The sequence below is a fragment of the Lepidochelys kempii genome, chromosome 2, assembly GCF_965140265.1.
Source record: "Lepidochelys kempii isolate rLepKem1 chromosome 2, rLepKem1.hap2, whole genome shotgun sequence".
NCBI classification, from domain to species: Eukaryota; Metazoa; Chordata; order Testudines; family Cheloniidae; genus Lepidochelys; species Lepidochelys kempii.
Window position 1 is genome coordinate 262,461,884 of NC_133257.1, and position 16,813 is coordinate 262,478,696.

At 43.4% G+C, this 16,813-nt stretch overlaps 1 protein-coding gene across 1 annotated transcript; it reads right to left on the bottom strand.

Annotated features, from left to right (window-relative positions):
• Positions 1-395: 395 nt before the first annotated feature.
• On the bottom strand, positions 396-12,910 carry IBA57 (iron-sulfur cluster assembly factor IBA57). Its single transcript, XM_073334820.1, has 3 exons — positions 12,497-12,910; positions 9,145-9,491; positions 396-5,590 (listed from the first exon to the last, which is right to left on the bottom strand). The coding sequence occupies exons 1-3, from the start codon at positions 12,823-12,825 to the stop codon at positions 5,196-5,198; spliced, it is 1,071 nt and encodes a 356-aa protein (XP_073190921.1). The 5' UTR covers positions 12,826-12,910; the 3' UTR covers positions 396-5,195.
• Between the last annotated feature and the right edge of the window lie 3,903 nt (positions 12,911-16,813).

A 16,813-nucleotide genomic window follows, 5' to 3' on the forward strand; every position in this document is an offset into this window, starting at 1 on the left:
CCTCTAATTATTTACCACCTGTAAGGTATATTTCAATGCAACCTCATAACAAGCAAAGCCATTTTTTCCTAACTTTGGTGCCTAACTGGAAGTGCTTAAGTGCATGAATAAGCAGGTAACTAAAGCAGTTAGATTTTCAGAAGTACTGAACACACACAGCTCCCTTTGATACCAATGGGTGTTGCTTAACATGTCTGACAATCAAGCCACTTTCAGTTAGTTGCGTATATTATGTGTTTAGGTGTCTAACTTTAAGCATCCACATTTGAAAATTGTGATCTGTGTTTATTAAAAAATATATATATATCCAGCCCTTGGTAACATAAAAGCCTTTCACATATTAAGAGGCAGTAAGAAATGTGTGTATGTAGCTGAAATAATAGATACGGCTCCCATGAAAAGAAGAAACTGTGTTTATTCCTGGTGCATATACAGTAGTACCATATAAATATTCTGAGAAGAGCTTGCGCAATTGGTGGTGGAGGGAAAAGCTTTTCTTGACAAACCAGCATAAGCATATTCTACACTGTCTCTCCTTTGTCACATTCAGAGAATCCAGAAAGTCTAAAGCACTACAGATTAATTTCTAGTTCAAGCTTAAAAAAATAAAACAAAAAACTCTATAAGCAACCTAAGAACTGACTGATACTGAGGAATCTTACATAATCTAAAAAGACTGCACTAAAAAGACTCTTCAGGGACTCATTCCTATGTCAATACCACAGCCAAACAATTCTTCAATCGCACAAAAATATCCTTGCCCAAAATAAATGAAAATAGAGGCCTTTTTTCATTTTTTCCCTTCGTGGGTAAGTAGCCAAGCATCACTTATATGTCTCATTGATCGATTTCATGATAAGACTTTCAGCAAAAATAGAGTAATTATTATTTGACTAAGTTTATTTGACCAAGTTTGGAAATTAACAGTCTGTTTGATCTCTCACTTAATAGGTAAACAAGAACGTAGCCATTTCGAGCTGCGTCAACATTTTTTAAAATGTAACCCTAGAAAACAGTGTCTAACTTTTGCTGACTTTATAAACAATTTTATGTAACAGGCTAAATTGGACTTTTATTACCTTGGACAACTTGGAGTACTTCTGCACAACAGTACACTCATCAAGATTAACACTTGGGTTAAGTTTAGAAAAGCCTGGATGGAACACTTCAAATGGGAGCTGCCAATAAACATTTTAATAACAAACAAACAAAAAAGGTAACTTATTTCACAATGATAATTAGATTTTTAACCCTATCTGTAACTGAAGAATACTGGGACAATTGCTGTCATTGAGAAGGATTCCTTTTATCTTTTATAGTCCCAATTCCTCTTGTGCCTTAATAGATGCTTTTATTTTTAAATATTTAACACAAATAATATTACTACTTGGAGGGTTTTAAAAACAGGTTAGACAAACACATGTCAGGGATGGTCTCAGTGCAGGGGACTGGACTAGACTGAGGTCCCTTCCAGTCCTACATTTCTATGATTCTTTATCAATTTTCTTATATCCCAAAGGCATTTTAGTTTTGTAGCGTCAGAATGATGTCTGTCAGGCAAACTTGGCACTCATCATACACGGTTAATAAGACAAGTCTTCAAGATCAGTGCTAGTTAAAACACAGGTAGTTTTACTGGCATTAAGAAGGGAGGCACAACAGTGGCCAAGAGATTGCAGCTACCCTGCTCCTGTCCAATAGTAACGGGTAATCTTTAAAGAAAAACCGATTTTTTTTTTAATTAAGAAAAATGATGATCCCAAACTGCACGTGGAGATTTATATAAAAAGCACAAGGAGCTGCCTTACTGACCACCTAAAACAACCCTTCTTGTGCACCTTCTTGTTCTTTAAGGTATTAATGATATCATCCTTTGCAGGAGAAACAGCAGAAAGTGAACTTGGTCTTGACAGGTAACAAGCCTTCCAGTTCATCTTTAACTTCCTGTTCTGGTAGTTAGAGGATGCTTAATTTAACTTCTTGACATTGATCCAGAATGGGCTAAGACCACATTGACTACAGTGGGCATATGAGCAGAACCCTTCTGTGAAGACAAGCACATCTGCCAACATAACGTACTACTATCACTGAAAAATAAAAGACCTTTGTCTGTGCAACTCCACCTAACCTACAGGCCAATCACACAGAAGCACCAATATTAAATCATTGACATAGCTAACTTTTAATGAGTAATTCCACAGATTTCTTTTACAGCAAGCCTGAGGAGTTTTAACGAATATAAGCATTTTTCATACACATTTCACTTCACAGTAATGGCTACAGCAAGGCAACGATGAAATGCTCTTTGGACAATGGCTATTTCAAACAAATATTAAACAGGGCTAGTTCATCATCTTGGGCTCCTTCCAGACCCATTCAATCAGGACCCTACTCATTCATCCCCCTCACTCCTCTTCCCCACACCTCACTTCTGAGTTCACATTATTTACTTAAAAAAAATACACACAGCTTCTATAAATTAGTTTAGGGTTAGAGGGAGTGAGGAAGAGGAGGCCCTGAGTGGGGTGGGGGGGGAAGAGGTGCAAAGATGGAAAAAGCAGCAGTAGCCAACATGAAGTAGCAGCAGTCAAAGGGGCCCCAAATTTTTGGGTGCAGGTTTGAGCACTCAGGAAGTAAGGTGGCTAGAGAAACCCTCAGTAAGAGCCAGCAGCAGGGACTAACCCGAAGCCCTTGTTTGGGGGCCACATGAAGCTGTTGGGAGGATGGGGGCAGTAGTGAAGCAGTGAGGAAAGTGCGGGCCTGGAAAACCCCCTAGTTTAGGGCAAAAGAGTTAGACAGCTGGGAAGAACAGGGCATGGAGTGTGGGTGGCAAGCAGGCCTCAGATCCATAGGGCACTGCACAGGCTCTACTCAGCATTTTCTTATCAAAGGCAGGATTGTTACTCCCTCATGCATATTTGTGGCACTGTCCCCCATCCCCCAGAGAGAGCCCTCTATGGGGCTGAGATTCATGTTGGCAGGGAAGGAGTGGACATCTCACCTTGGGGAGGGGACATGTCCCTTCATTGGCTTTGAAGAGATTGTGTGGGAACAGTCATACCGCCTGGGGTTTTGGCTGCCTCCTGAAGGTTTTTGGCATTTTTTTTTTTTAAGAATCACAAGGCACATGGTCCTAATATTTTATGTGTTCTTAGTACCTTTATTTAGGCTTGTCTACACAGAAAGTTGTACTCTTTTAACTATTAACTATACTTGTATATTTAAAGTGGTACAACCTCCTTAGCATGGCTACACTTAGACCTGGTGTACACTAGAAAGTTTTGCCAGTGAAAGTTTCCTTTTGGCAGCACAGTTTTGCATACGTCTACACTCAGGCCTCATCAACACTACAAAGTTAGGTCAGCTCACCTACATCACTCAGGACTGTGAAAAATTTTACATCCTGTGCAACATAGTTAAGCCAACCTAGGCCCCAGTGTAGACAGTGGTAGGTCACCAGAAGAATTCTTCTGTCAAACCTACCTACCACCTCTCAGAGAGGGGGATTTACTACATCGATAGAAGAACCCTTTCTGTGGCTGTAGCAAGTGCCTAAAACTACAGTGGCACACCTGTATCACTGTAGCATTTCTAGCATATACGTACCCTTATTTGTGATTTCTGCCAACCAAAACCTCAACATTTGCTGACAAATTTAAACCAATTATACTGGTATAAAGTTTATATCAATATAGTTTATTCCCATAAAGGATGAGGAAGGCATCTTTATACAAGTATAATTGTGTGCAAACTAGGAGTTGTATCGGCGTACCTATTTCAGTAAATATCACACTCCGACATGAACTTGTGCATAGCCCAGGCCTTTATTACCAGTATCCTGGCCATGGCAGGGCAGCTGTGGGTATACTATTGACCATTGTGCTCCCTCTGCTGACCTTGCAACAGTAGAGTACATACTGATATTACATCATCTGCATACATTGCTCGCCCATGTGGTCAAGTATTAAAAGCAAAATTCTTATTTCAAATGCAGACAGAGTACAATCCATTCCTATTCCTTCAGAGAGAGTTAACAGTAATGACAGAAAAAGCTCTCATCAATCAGCAATTTAGGAGCGGTGCAGAAAGCCTGATGCAAGGAACGTTCACAGTGAACATTTTAGCCAGAGTGTAGCAAAAACACACGCTATTGAAATAAATGGGCAGCACACTGCTATTAAAAAGCCTTACAATACCACAAAAATAATCCGATATAAAAACATTTGACACATACTGTGATAAAATTCCTATTCCCACCTCCCCTTTCAGCATTTCAATATATGCAGCACTATATTCAGAATAAGTTTTGATCCATCCAATGGAGGGCAGCAGGTCCCAGATCCAGCACCACCCAAATAAACCCAGGGCACCTCACATAGAGTAGGGGCTGGATTCCTTAGCAGCCCCACTGGACTCCTTAATATTCCTCACCCATGCCAAGCCTCCTCCCTCTGCCCCAAAGAGACTCTTCAAGCTATATGTAACCATCCACTATGTCATGGGAGGAAACCAAAAATTCCCAGCAAAGCTCCCAGACACAGAGCTGGGGAGCAGTGTCTCTGTGACAGGCTCCTCTATGGTTCCAGAGCCCACAGAAGTCCCTCTCTGCAGAGCTGTGGGTCCTTGGTTTTGGGTGAGCTAATCAGCTAGTGGAAGTCAGTATAGAGATCTCCTCTGTACCATGCAAATTCCCATGGGACTGATACAACCAGCAATAATTGGCCTGTCTTCACTCTCTTTCAGAGAGGGAAGTATGGTACAGGTCACAGAGGGAGAGGATGGGCCACAAGAGTGCTGTGGCTGGGTCAAGGATCTTCAGGAACGGAGCCTAGTTGCCCAGCACAGCCCAAGTCTCCTTAATCTCCCTCCCCATACACCTCTCCCTTAAGGGGAAGCAAGCAGCAGAAACTCCTGCTCCTGAACTTTACAAGATTTTGCTGAATATTTCTCTGTTCTCCTATGTGCTTCTCCACTTAGCCCTTGATTTGTCAATGACTCGATGATGCATCAGGTTCCTTCTGCCTTTTGGCCCAGTTCCCAAGGACCCTTTTGTAATACACACTGCTTAAGTTCTGCAAATAAAAGGTAAAGACAAAGGAAGACATGATGGAAGGGAGTGAGAGAGTGAATGAATTTCCCAGCCTATCAGACAAAGTTTGTTAAGTAAGGCAGATGTGCCACACAGGATTCCTCATTTATTTGTTGGTAGTTTTTGGCCACCAGTTAGGTATACATGCAGTAAGGTTCACACTAGTGTCGCCTGGTAAACTGATATGAAGTGGCTCATTTATGTTAGCTAATCGCAGCAAAGCTATGCCAAGTTCATCTCCACCAGCGCGGTACTTGCCAGCTGACTTTCCCGATTCAGTTAAGATTGCAGCACCCTCGGGAATGCTTCCCAATGGCAAAGGAGCTGAAAGCTGCACTGGCAATAGGCGTTTGCGGATGACACCCATGTGGTGGGTCCTGGCTGTTAACTCCTGCCCAATATAACAGCCTTTGGTAAAACTGATGCCATTCATGTAGGCCAGGTTGGATTCCAGTGGCAAGGCTACTCTTGGGGGGATGTCTTTTACACCTTCAGCTATTCCTGGGGGGAAAACAGAAGTAACTGGTAAGTTTTGTCAGGCTCTCACAATATATAGCACTTTTAGCATCCATCTTGTTCGCTGAAAACTGTAATTTGGAGAAAAAAAAAAAAAAGTAGAAATAGTTTTAAGTTATTGGTTTTTCAATACTTTGGTTGGAGACCCAAGTTGAAATCACGAGTCATAACTGAGCAAGGCTAGCAAATGCTGATTTAAAAGGTGAGCCAAAAAGCTGTATCAGAGCCTGATCTGCTGACGTTTTGAGCATTCACAAGCACACTACTGAAATGGAGGGCAGTCAAAACCAGGCAGTCAAAACCTGGACCCAAATGAACTTGTATACATTTAATACAAAGGGCCATATCCTGCTCACCTTAATCACATAAGTAGACTTTAGGGTAAAAAAAAGTGTTATTTTTGGTCAAAAGCTATGTAATAAACATAGGATGGTCAAATGAAAATACCTCTTCAGCAAACAGACCAATTATATGTTTTATCTTAAAAGTCAGGGCATACAGAGAAATAAAAAACATCAAATTAGTTAATAACAGCTTTATGGAAACATTAGTATTTTCTCCTTTTTGACAATATAAATAACTTCTGATGACAGATTAGTAAAGGAAATACTCAGTGTGGGTCCATTAAAAACTATGCACCCATCTTCATTATGACCACAGATTCATTATACTGTAGGAGCTCAGACTCTAATATATTAAATACTTAAGGTAAAAATATAGTTTAACTGAAGTACTTCCTGTTATTATCCAATAGTAGACTAATTTTCAGTAGGAGCTTCAGGTGCTCAGTACCTATGAAAATTAGGCTGCAAGTCCTCTTCTTTATTTTTTAAACCTAGAACTGTGGTTAAGACAGGCTCTGATACTGTCCTGTAATCTGATTTGGAAGGGCAGACCCTGTAAAGTTTAAGGCCAAAAGAGGGGAATTAGATCATCTAGTCTGAGCTCCTGTATATCACAGGCTATTAAATATCACCCAGTTATCCCTGTATTGCTCCCAATAACTTATGTTTGACTAACGTGTATCTTCCAGAGAGGCATCCAGTCTTGATATGAAGACAACAAGAGATGGAGAATCCAGCACTTTCCTTAGTAGTTTGTTCCAGTGGTTAACCAGCCTCCCTCACTATTAAGTTTGTGCCTTATCTTCAATTTGAATTTGTCTGGCTTCAGCTTCCAGCCATTACTTCATATTATGCCTTTCTCCACTAGATTACAGAGCCCATTAGTACCTGGCATTTCCTCCCCGTGAAGATACTTATACACTAATTGTGTCACCTCTCCATCTTCTTTTTGATAAACTAAACAGATTGAGTTCTAGGACTCTTAATAGTAGACATTTTTCTCCAGCTCTCAAATCATGTTTGTGGCTCTTTCATGCAGTCTCTCTAGTTTTTCAAAATCTTTTAAAATATGTGGACAACAGTATTCCCGTGTTGGTCTCACCAATGCCAGACATGAAGGCAAAATCACCTCCCCACTCCTGCTCTCTCACTACTCTCCCTTATACTCAAGGATTACGTTTGTTTACTTTCCAGGATACAGTCCCCCATTTTGGAAATATGGCCTACATTCCGTTTCTCGATGTCTGACTTCATATTTGGCTGTTTTAAAATACCTTTTGTTTGAATGTGCCAAGCTTACCAAGTGCTCCAGATCCAGTCTGTATGACTGCCCTGTCCTCATCATTATTTATCTCTGTCAATCCTTGTGTCGGCCACAGCGATTTTATATTTACTTCCAGATCATTGATAAAGTGTTGAATAACACTGGGCCTAGCACGAATCCCACTAGGACCAACCCCATTTAGTGATGATTTCCCAGTGACAAATACTTTGCAATCTGTCTGTTTGCCAGGTCTTAAGCCATTTAATTAGTGCTTTGCTGACACTGTATACTGCTCACTTTTCTACATCAGAATATCATGCATTACTAAGTCAATTACCTTACAGAAGTCAACCACACTTGTAATCTCAAAGAATGAAATCAGGTTTGTTTGATGAGACCTGTTTTTCATAAAACCACATTGACTGGCATTAATTATATTCCTATCCTTTTATTCTTTATCAATTGAATCTCATTTCAGATTTTCCATTCATTTGCCTAGGATTTGTCAAGCTAACCAGCCTATAGTTATTCAGATCATCTTCCTTGCCTTTTTGGAATACTGGCACAACATCAGCACTCTACCAGTCTTCTGAAATTGCCCTGGCATTCCGAGATTAATTAAAAATTCACATCAGTGGGCAGAGCTCTTCATCCCACTGTTTTAGGACCCTTGAGTTCAAGTTATCCAGGCCGGTTAATATCTAGTGGATGATGATTAATATCCTCCTTAGTTACTAATAGAATGTAAAGTACTTCATCAGACGTATATGATGCAAGTACACCATTCTGCTTCTTTCCAAATACAGAAAATAATATCTATTGAACATTTCTGCCTTTTCTGCATCATTATTAATAATTTTACCATCTCCATCTATGGGCTTATACCATTTCTTGGATTTCTTTTGTTCCTAATATATTTGATTTTAAGTAAAATCTCCTTATTGTCCTTAGCCCTGCCAGCCATAGATTCTTCCCTGATGACTTTAACTCCCCTTATTATCCGCACTTAATAACAATAAATATAAATTAGAAGTTATCTATTCCTCCTTTTTCCTTTGGTTATATGTTGCTTTATTTATAATTACTGTCTTTGCTCTGCAGCTGAACCAGGATAGACTTTTGGCCAAAATTGTCCTTTTTCTTGATTGTGGAATCGTGGCTTTTTGGCCATCTAATATACTGTTCTTAAAGAACTCTCAATCTTAATTCACATTTCTCTGTCTAAATTTTCCCTTTCCATCAACTTCACTCATAATTTTCCTCAGCTTTGGGAAATTAGCCCCTTTGAAGAACCAAGAATATATACTACATTTCTCCCTTTGCCCACATTAAATGCAACTTCCTGTCCAGTGATTCGTTTCATCTGATGCTTGGCTAGAGTCCCATGGAAGTCAATAGGGCTCTGCATGGGCACAATGGTGAACCCACACACATGAGATTGCAGTATCTTAGTTACCAACTCAAAGCAAATACATATCGCTTTGATCGTAAATTTCTTTATGAATCCAGTCATACATTTTTACTAAACAGGCCAAGTTTGTTTGTTTTTTCCCCCCACAGCAACAGGCAAACAAGCAAGCAAGCACAGTTAATATTCCAAAAATAATCAAAATGACTCAAACCACAAAAATGTCTGACCATATGGAAACCAGTAATCCTATAGGCATGCCCACATCCATACATGTATTAAAAACCCCAGCAGCTGGATACTGTATTCAAAATATAGTTATAGTTACTAAATCAAATTTAGTCCAGAAGTATTAAACAAGAGCTGTATTTACTACCCTGTCAGCAAACACATTCAGACATCCAATAATTAGCATTTAACTTCTAGTGTCTTGCATTAGATCTTGAGTATGGAATTCTCACAGTAACATACATCTCCCTCATTTTGCTAATACACTAGGGTATAAAACTTAAATCGGCTTTACCTTGTTTGTACCTGTGCCTATGATAATCGCTAATATTTCCTATATGACTTCCAGGGATAATTTCTAGTGGATTTTCCTCTTTGTTTGTAATCAATCTCCAACCCATGACTTCTGCTCTGGGATCAGGAGTTAAAACCAAAGTTTTGTCTGCACATTTATCAAGGATACTGGAAACATCTCCAGACTGTTCCTCTGGGATGACTGCCCACAAAGAGAGATCAAGGCAGGGGGCTATATCTACTTTCCTCCGGATCTTGTACAATTTCAAATGCTTTTGAACAGAATCCAGCACTGAGCAGTCACACTCCAGCAGGATATTTGGTTCCTCTTCTTGACTTTCATGAAGCCTGAAAAAGTAACACATAAAACATTAAAAGAAACAGAAGAAGTAGTTTCAGCAGAGCTTTTTACCTTAATCCAGAGCCAAGTCCAATGATATGCAGAATTTACTGAATGCTACTGGTGCTGATATGGGCAGTACTCAACCTTTTGGACAACTATGAAATATTTGCACCATAATTTTTTCTGTTAAAAAAAAAACAAACAAAATTGTAAAATCATATAGGAATGGAAATCTAGACGTAGATTCACCAAGTCCCACCAAACCTATCCAAGTTATTCTATTATTGCAAGGTAAACTCCTGCCTTCGCTCTCAACGATGCCAGCCCTGAGCACCCAATTCTCCACTGCTCTGACAAATGTGTTTTCACCCATACCTGCCCCCCTTCAATGAGTGGGAAAAGACTCCCAGTCCCAGTAAGCCATCATTTTACCCTCCTTCAGAGGCGGATTTGCCATGAAACAAACAGTGCGGTGGCACGGGGACCCCCATGACAGGGGGGACCCCAAAATGCAGGATAAATCTCATCTGGCAACGTGCCCCCCAGTCCTGGCTGGCAGCACAGCAGGGCTCAGGCAGGCAGGCTGCCTGCATGCCGTGGCCCCACGCCGCTCCCGGAAGCGGCTGGCTGCTGGCACATTTCTGCGTGCCCCTGGTGGGGGGCGGGAGGTTCCACACACTGCTCCTGCCCCAGATAGTGCACAAAGACCTGCTGCCCCCCTCCCCAAAAGGGGCGCGCAGAGACATGCCAGCAGCATGGCTAAGGCAGCTCCCTGCCCGCGCTGCCTCCCTCCCTCCCTCCCTCCACACCACTCCACTCCCAGAAGCAGCCGGCATGTCCCTGCAGCCCCTGGGGGGAGTGTCTCCACGCATTGCTCCCGCTCCGAGCGCCACCTCCACAGCTCCCATTGGCTATGGCCAAAGGGAGCTGTGGGGGTGGCACCTGCATGCAGCAGCGTGCAGAAACCCCCTAGCCTCCCCTCCCCTGCCCGCCTAGGAGCCGCTGCCAGAGGGGTATGCATGTTGCTTTGGGAGCCGCGCTGCCCAAGGTAAACGCTGCCCCCTGACCCCTCCCGCACCCCAATCCCCTGCCCCAGCCCAGAGCCCGCACCCAAACTTTCTCCCAGAGCCTACACCCCTCACCCCCTCCCACATCCCAACCCCCTGCCCAGAGCCCACACCCAGCACCCAAACTCCCTCCCAGAGCCCAACCCCCACACCCCCTCTTGCACCCCAACCTCCTGCCCTAATCAAGATACCTCACTTTATTTTCATTTACTTCCTATTACTTATAATATAGGAGGAGGATGACGGAAAAAATAATGAAAAATGGGGTGGGGGAGATAAGAGAGAATGCCTTTTCCTTGACTGGGTCCCCAAGGGGGGCCCTCAAAAATGAGGGTGGCACAGGGCCCCACTAACTCTAAATCCACCACTGCCCTCCTTGAAGTCCCTCCTCAAAATTACGCCTTCCATAACGTGTAGATTAAACTGTAACCTGATAACAACTAGGAAGATGAAGCCTGTGATCACTACTACTGAATAGCTAAGAACTGCACACATTCTATTATATTAGTTATCCTGTTTCCCCTACCCTGGCCTGCTTGTTCATATCATCCACTTGTTATGGCAACAACTGTATGTTTTTGTACAGTGCCTATCATAATGGGGCCTGATCTCTCTATGCCTTTTATGCACGACCACAATATAAATGTTAAGTAATAAAAATAACTGAGCTGAGAATATCCAAGGGCCCAATTTGTCACTCCTTACAATTATGTTAAGGAGTTGTGAAATGTTGCCATTCTACTCTGGTAGCAGTTTAAACCAAGTTTGCACAGATGTAAATGACTGCATAAGGCAGTGGAAAAATTAGAGCCAATATGTTCGTATATCATCATAGTACATTTTTAGAGTTGGTGCTTCAGTACTATAGTGATTGATGCATTAGGAACAGGCACCTCATTATTACTTATTTACATTGTGCTAATGCGTACAGACTCCACCCGGCAATCAAGAGTCCATTGTGCCGGCACTATTTACAGATTAAAAAAAAGACATGTAACTATGATAAACTGCATGAAACATCTTGGGGGATTATTGTATGTGAAATGGGAAATACACAAAAATTCTTAAATACTAGTGACAGGAATTACCTCTGAAGAACAGAAGTGAAGGGAGAACAAAACAATACAAATTAATTTAAACGGGGAAAGATGAGACCTTTCATCCACCATTTTTTTTTTAAATGAACAAGAAAAGCTAAACTAATGCATGTTGTAGGACTGATATGGCCCGGATCCTGCAAAGACTTACACGTGCGCTTAGAATCATAGAATCATAGAATATCAGGGTTGGAAGGGACCCCAGAAGGTCATCTAGTCCAACCCCCTGCTCGAAGCAGGACCAATTCCCAGTTAAAAAGTCCCAGCTTGACTTTACACAGTTAGTGGTCCCATTGATTTTATCATAAAGTTGACCATGGACATAGGCAAGTTCAGGCCCTGTAACATTAGCTATACCTAGCTGACATTAAAAGACCACCACCATTTTTCAACAGGATTTTTTCCCCAACAGTTATGCATAATAAACCACCATTGCAAACGTGAAACAAAGGCATCTCTCCCTCCATGGCATGGGCCAGCAAGTTTATTATTGTAAAGTTGCTTTAATTTGCAGTGGGCTCATGACTTTAGTGACCTTTTTAAAAAAATCACACCAAATAATTTAAAAAGGCCCCAAATGAGCAAGATACTTAAACACAGGCTTAATTTAAACTGCACCCATTTCCAGGGCTTAATTGTTTTGCTCAATCAGGTCTTAAATTAACTTTGCACGCACCAAATCTGCCCAAGTTATACCATTAGGGACACTGCGTCCACATCTGACTTCACAGCAAGCAAACTCATCAGTTCCCCTATGAGCAAAATAGTGGTACTGACTCTAGCAATGGTCTCTTCCAAGTCTTGCCCATTCCTTCCCCCCCCACGCCCGCCTTGCATTGGTCTCACCTGTAGAGGATGATATCATAGAGGCACCGGCCCTGCACGTTGAGCGCATGCGTGTACTGAGCGCGTGGCGGGGGAGCCCCGCCCTCCGGGGGACGGTCCGCCCCACCCGACACCAGTCGCTCCACGTCATTGGTGAGCAGCCCCTGCAAGAAGGTGGCCGCCTCGGGCCCCTGCACGCGCAGGAGCGCGCGGCTGAGCGGGAAGCTCCGAACAGCCGCGGGTGGGGGAGGGGCGCCCCCGCTCAGCCGCCTCATCCCTCCGCCCCCACCTACCCACGGGCGGGGGCTGCGGGGCAGACCTAGCAGCGCCGCGCCCGCCCTCACCAACATGGCGGCGGAGGCCCGTCAGGGCAGACCGCCGGCAGCTACCTCTGTCGGACTCGCAGTCGCCATCTTGCGCGTGTCCGGTTGGGAGCGAGGCGGAGCGCGCGGCGGCGGCGGCGGCGGGGGGGCGTGGTAACAAAACGCTCCGCCCCCCGCCCCATTAACTCCGCCCCTCCCCAGGTAGCCACGCCCAGTGCTCCTTGCGGGGTGGGGCTGTGGGGGCAGGACCCCCATCAGCGAGGGAAGGCCTCAGGCAACCCCTGCCCTCTGTCCCCCCCCCCCCCCCACAACTGGTTCACTTCACACCCCCACCCCGAGTCAGTATCGGGCCTTGGTGGCTCCCTGTTGCCCTGACACTGACCCCCACCTCGTGCAGCAGCAGCCTGCCTAGGTACCAGCTGCTGCTCTGGCGCCGTCCAGAGCGTGGCGGGTGGCCCCGGGAGAGGCTGGCAGACATCCATCGCATGAGCCAGTGTGGGGTGAGACTGCCCCTTCCCAGCAGCCCGGGGTGCTGTCCAGCCATACCCCTCAAAGCACTTCTCAAAGGAGCTCAGTAGTGCCAGTTGAGAGGTGGGGAAGCTGAGGCACAGAGGTGAGACTCGCCCGAGGTCACCCAGCAGACTAGTGACAGGGCAGGGTTTAGACCCCAGGTCTCCTGTGTCCCAGTCTAATGCTCAAGCTGCGAGGCCGCTAGGACCCAACTTTGGTATAAAACTTGGCACCTGGCCCATACGTAACCTCAACAAAGAGTATATGCTTGGCTTTCTTTGAGTATGTTTGGTTTTTATGTAGTCAGGATTAAATGGCAAAGCCTGTCCTGAGTAGGTGAAGTTCTGACATATACACACTATGTAGAGTTTCAGAGTAACAGCCGTGTTAGTCTGTATTCGCAAAAAGAAAAGGAGGACTTGTGGCACCTTAGAGACTAACCAATTTATTTGAGCATGAGCTTTCGTGAGCTACAGCTCACTTCATCGGATGCATACCGTGTAGAGCCATCTTCCGACTAAAACGGCTGGGATCATCTGTTTGCCATCTTTCTCCTGCTCTCTGGGAATTGATCAGCCATGTGGCAGGGCTTCGAAGAGGAGGATGTGGTTTGGACCTGGAGATTTTTTTTGCGGTTGTTATTCAACATGTTTCTACGTATCTGCTAAGGAACTCAGACATTGATTGCATTGCTAGTAACTCTAGAGCAAGGATATGTGGTTGCTGGGCTCACATAAAACCTACATTATTCTCCAGCTGTCAAGGAATTGAAGATCGGGTCCTATTTATATGTCATAGTGCACATATGGAACTGAGGTACGTCTTCTCTAAAGAAGCAAAGGGAAGTGCCTCAAGTAAAATCAATGTAATATTTGTGCTATGATTCCTGTGCGGTCAGGGCCTCTCCCTGCTTGTCCGTTTCCATTGTCCCTCTGGATCTTCAATGTATTGCTTAATCTTTTCCAGACCTCTCTGTTGTTCCTTTTAATCACTGGAGCAGGTACATACAAATCTTCCTAAGTACTCAGTCACTAGTACACTGGAAAATGCCATCATTCAGAGGGTTAAGCTTTTCCAATGGTTTTTTTTACTGCTCCCTAGCTCTCTGCTGCTGCTTTTCCCTTCTGTTGGGGTCTCTCCCCACTATTCTTTTAAACACCTCTTCCTCATATGCTCCCTGAGCCTTGTTTAATTCTCTCTTTGATTCTGCTTCCTGACTTTCTGCGTTTTAATGCTCTGCAAGTTGCCTTCCTGGATGCCTGACTCTTCATGCTAGTTCTCCGGCATTTCCCAAGCTTTCTGCTGCACTCTAAGCTCTTTGCTACTCCCCCAGGCTTAAATGAAAACTGAGGTTGAACATTATCAACAGCTTCTTTGCTAACACACAGTGGTATTTGATGGTAATGTACAGAATGTTTAATAAGATTGGAATTTGAGTTATGTTACTTCACTCTGAAATAAAAAAATCCCCTGATGTATGCGTCTTGTCAAAATGATTTGCCAATGTGAAGGTGAGAGCTAAAAATCACCATTCCCTGGCTCATTAATACTAGACTAACTCCAGGGGAAATATATGCGAGGAGCTATGATAGCCTTGCTTTAAACTCCAATGCATTACAGTGGAATTCATCTCCCAGATTTAAAAAAATGTTATTGAGTCATCTCTAAAGGCTTACGCTCTGTTCCTCCTCCCCCTGCCCCAGAAGCTTATTCTCTGTTCTTCATACCAAGGCTCAGAACACATATGTTTAACTCAAGACAGCAAAAATTACCTGACTGAAGTTTTGCAGCAAAAGTTATTCCTTGTGATCTCAGCTGTATAATGAGAGGAAAAAATTTCAAAACTGGAAAAAAAGACAAAATTAATTTATTAGAACTATCAGAAGCAACTGAAAAGGAGGACTTGTGGCACCTTAGAGACTAACAAATTTATCTGAGCATAAGCTTTCATGAGCTACAGCTCACTTCATCGGATGCATTCCGATGAATTCCACGGTATGCATCCGATGAAGTGAGCTGTAGCTCACGAAAGCTCATGCTCAAATAAATTGGTTAGTCTCTAAGGTGCCACAAGTACTCCTTTTCTTTCTGTGGAAGTGAGTACACAAGCCAGCACTTTTCTTTTACCAGTTTACTATCATGTTGAAACTGACAGCGCAAAAACTCTGCAAGTGTAGACATAGCCGAAGTGTCAGCTTCACTCTGCATTTCCCAGCCTTCATCTCTTTCAATCAACCTCTTGAATGCGATGTTGGCTGAGTTAGTTTGTATTTAAATGTAAATTATGTCGGTCCCAGCGTGAATGCAGAATCAGCTTTTACAGTTACACTACAAGAGCCTTAGCTCACAGTGTCACCTGGGACCTTGTGGAGTTGATAGGACAGAGTCCCACAAACTGTGGGGTGTGCCCCCCTAAGGGGGAATGGAGGAATGTTCAGGGGGGCCTGGGCCAGCCCTCACAGGGGGCAGAGAGGGAGTGCAATGCTGAAAATTGTGGGGACCACTGTGATAAGAGGCATATCAGGGCTGCAGCCACACGTGAGCTTCACAATGCTAGTGTTCCACTGAACTCAAAGGCATAAAAGAGAATGATCCTGCAGGTGCTGAGTGCATCTCCCTCCGCTGCTTGATGGGGAGCAGACCTTGACCTTAAATGGTGCATAGCCCTTGTATTGGTGTAGGAGCAGGATTTTATAATCGTACTGTGAGAATTAACGTATGATATGATTTCATCCTTCCAGCCACCCTTTTTGAATAGCAGAAAGGAATGACCCTCTGGGACATTGGTAGAAATGCATCTGACAGACTGCCAGTGTCTATACTGATGTTAAGGCAGGGACAGACCAGAACAATCCTTATGACTGATTATGGTCACCCTTTTGTTTTAGGATAAGTTATAATGTCTACTATGAAAAGGAGTACTTGTGGCACCTTAGAGACTAACAAATTTATTTGGGCATTAAGGTGCCTAAGAGCATTAAGGCTCTAAGGTGCCACAAGTCCTCCTTTTCTTTTTACGAATACAGACTAACACGGCTGCTACTCTGAAAAATGTCTATGGTTTCCTATATGTATTACAAATTAGGCACTCTAGTTAAATATACATGTCTTGGTTTAGTAAGTAAGAGACAAGATCTTGTATTGTGTCTATGTTAAGGAGATTAGAGGAACGTTGAAGGCCTGGGCCCCTATATGAATTGTTTTGATTATAAGATTTAGGAAGGCTTAATTTACAATGTCTTGCTCAAAAAACTGACACTATGTGTATTCTCAAAGGTCTCTGTAAAAGACTGTTTGTGTGAATGAGGAATGTATGCATCAGGAAAAGATAAGGTGTGAAGGCCATTGTTATAGCCAGATGGTCAAGGAAGGATGAAGAGACTTAACAACACCACAGAACCATCAATGTGCATCCATAATGAAGGAAGGGCAGACTGATGACCCTGAGGTGGAGGCTGGCACCGCTAAAGACAATTGATTAAATCAAAACCAGGTCAGGATGACC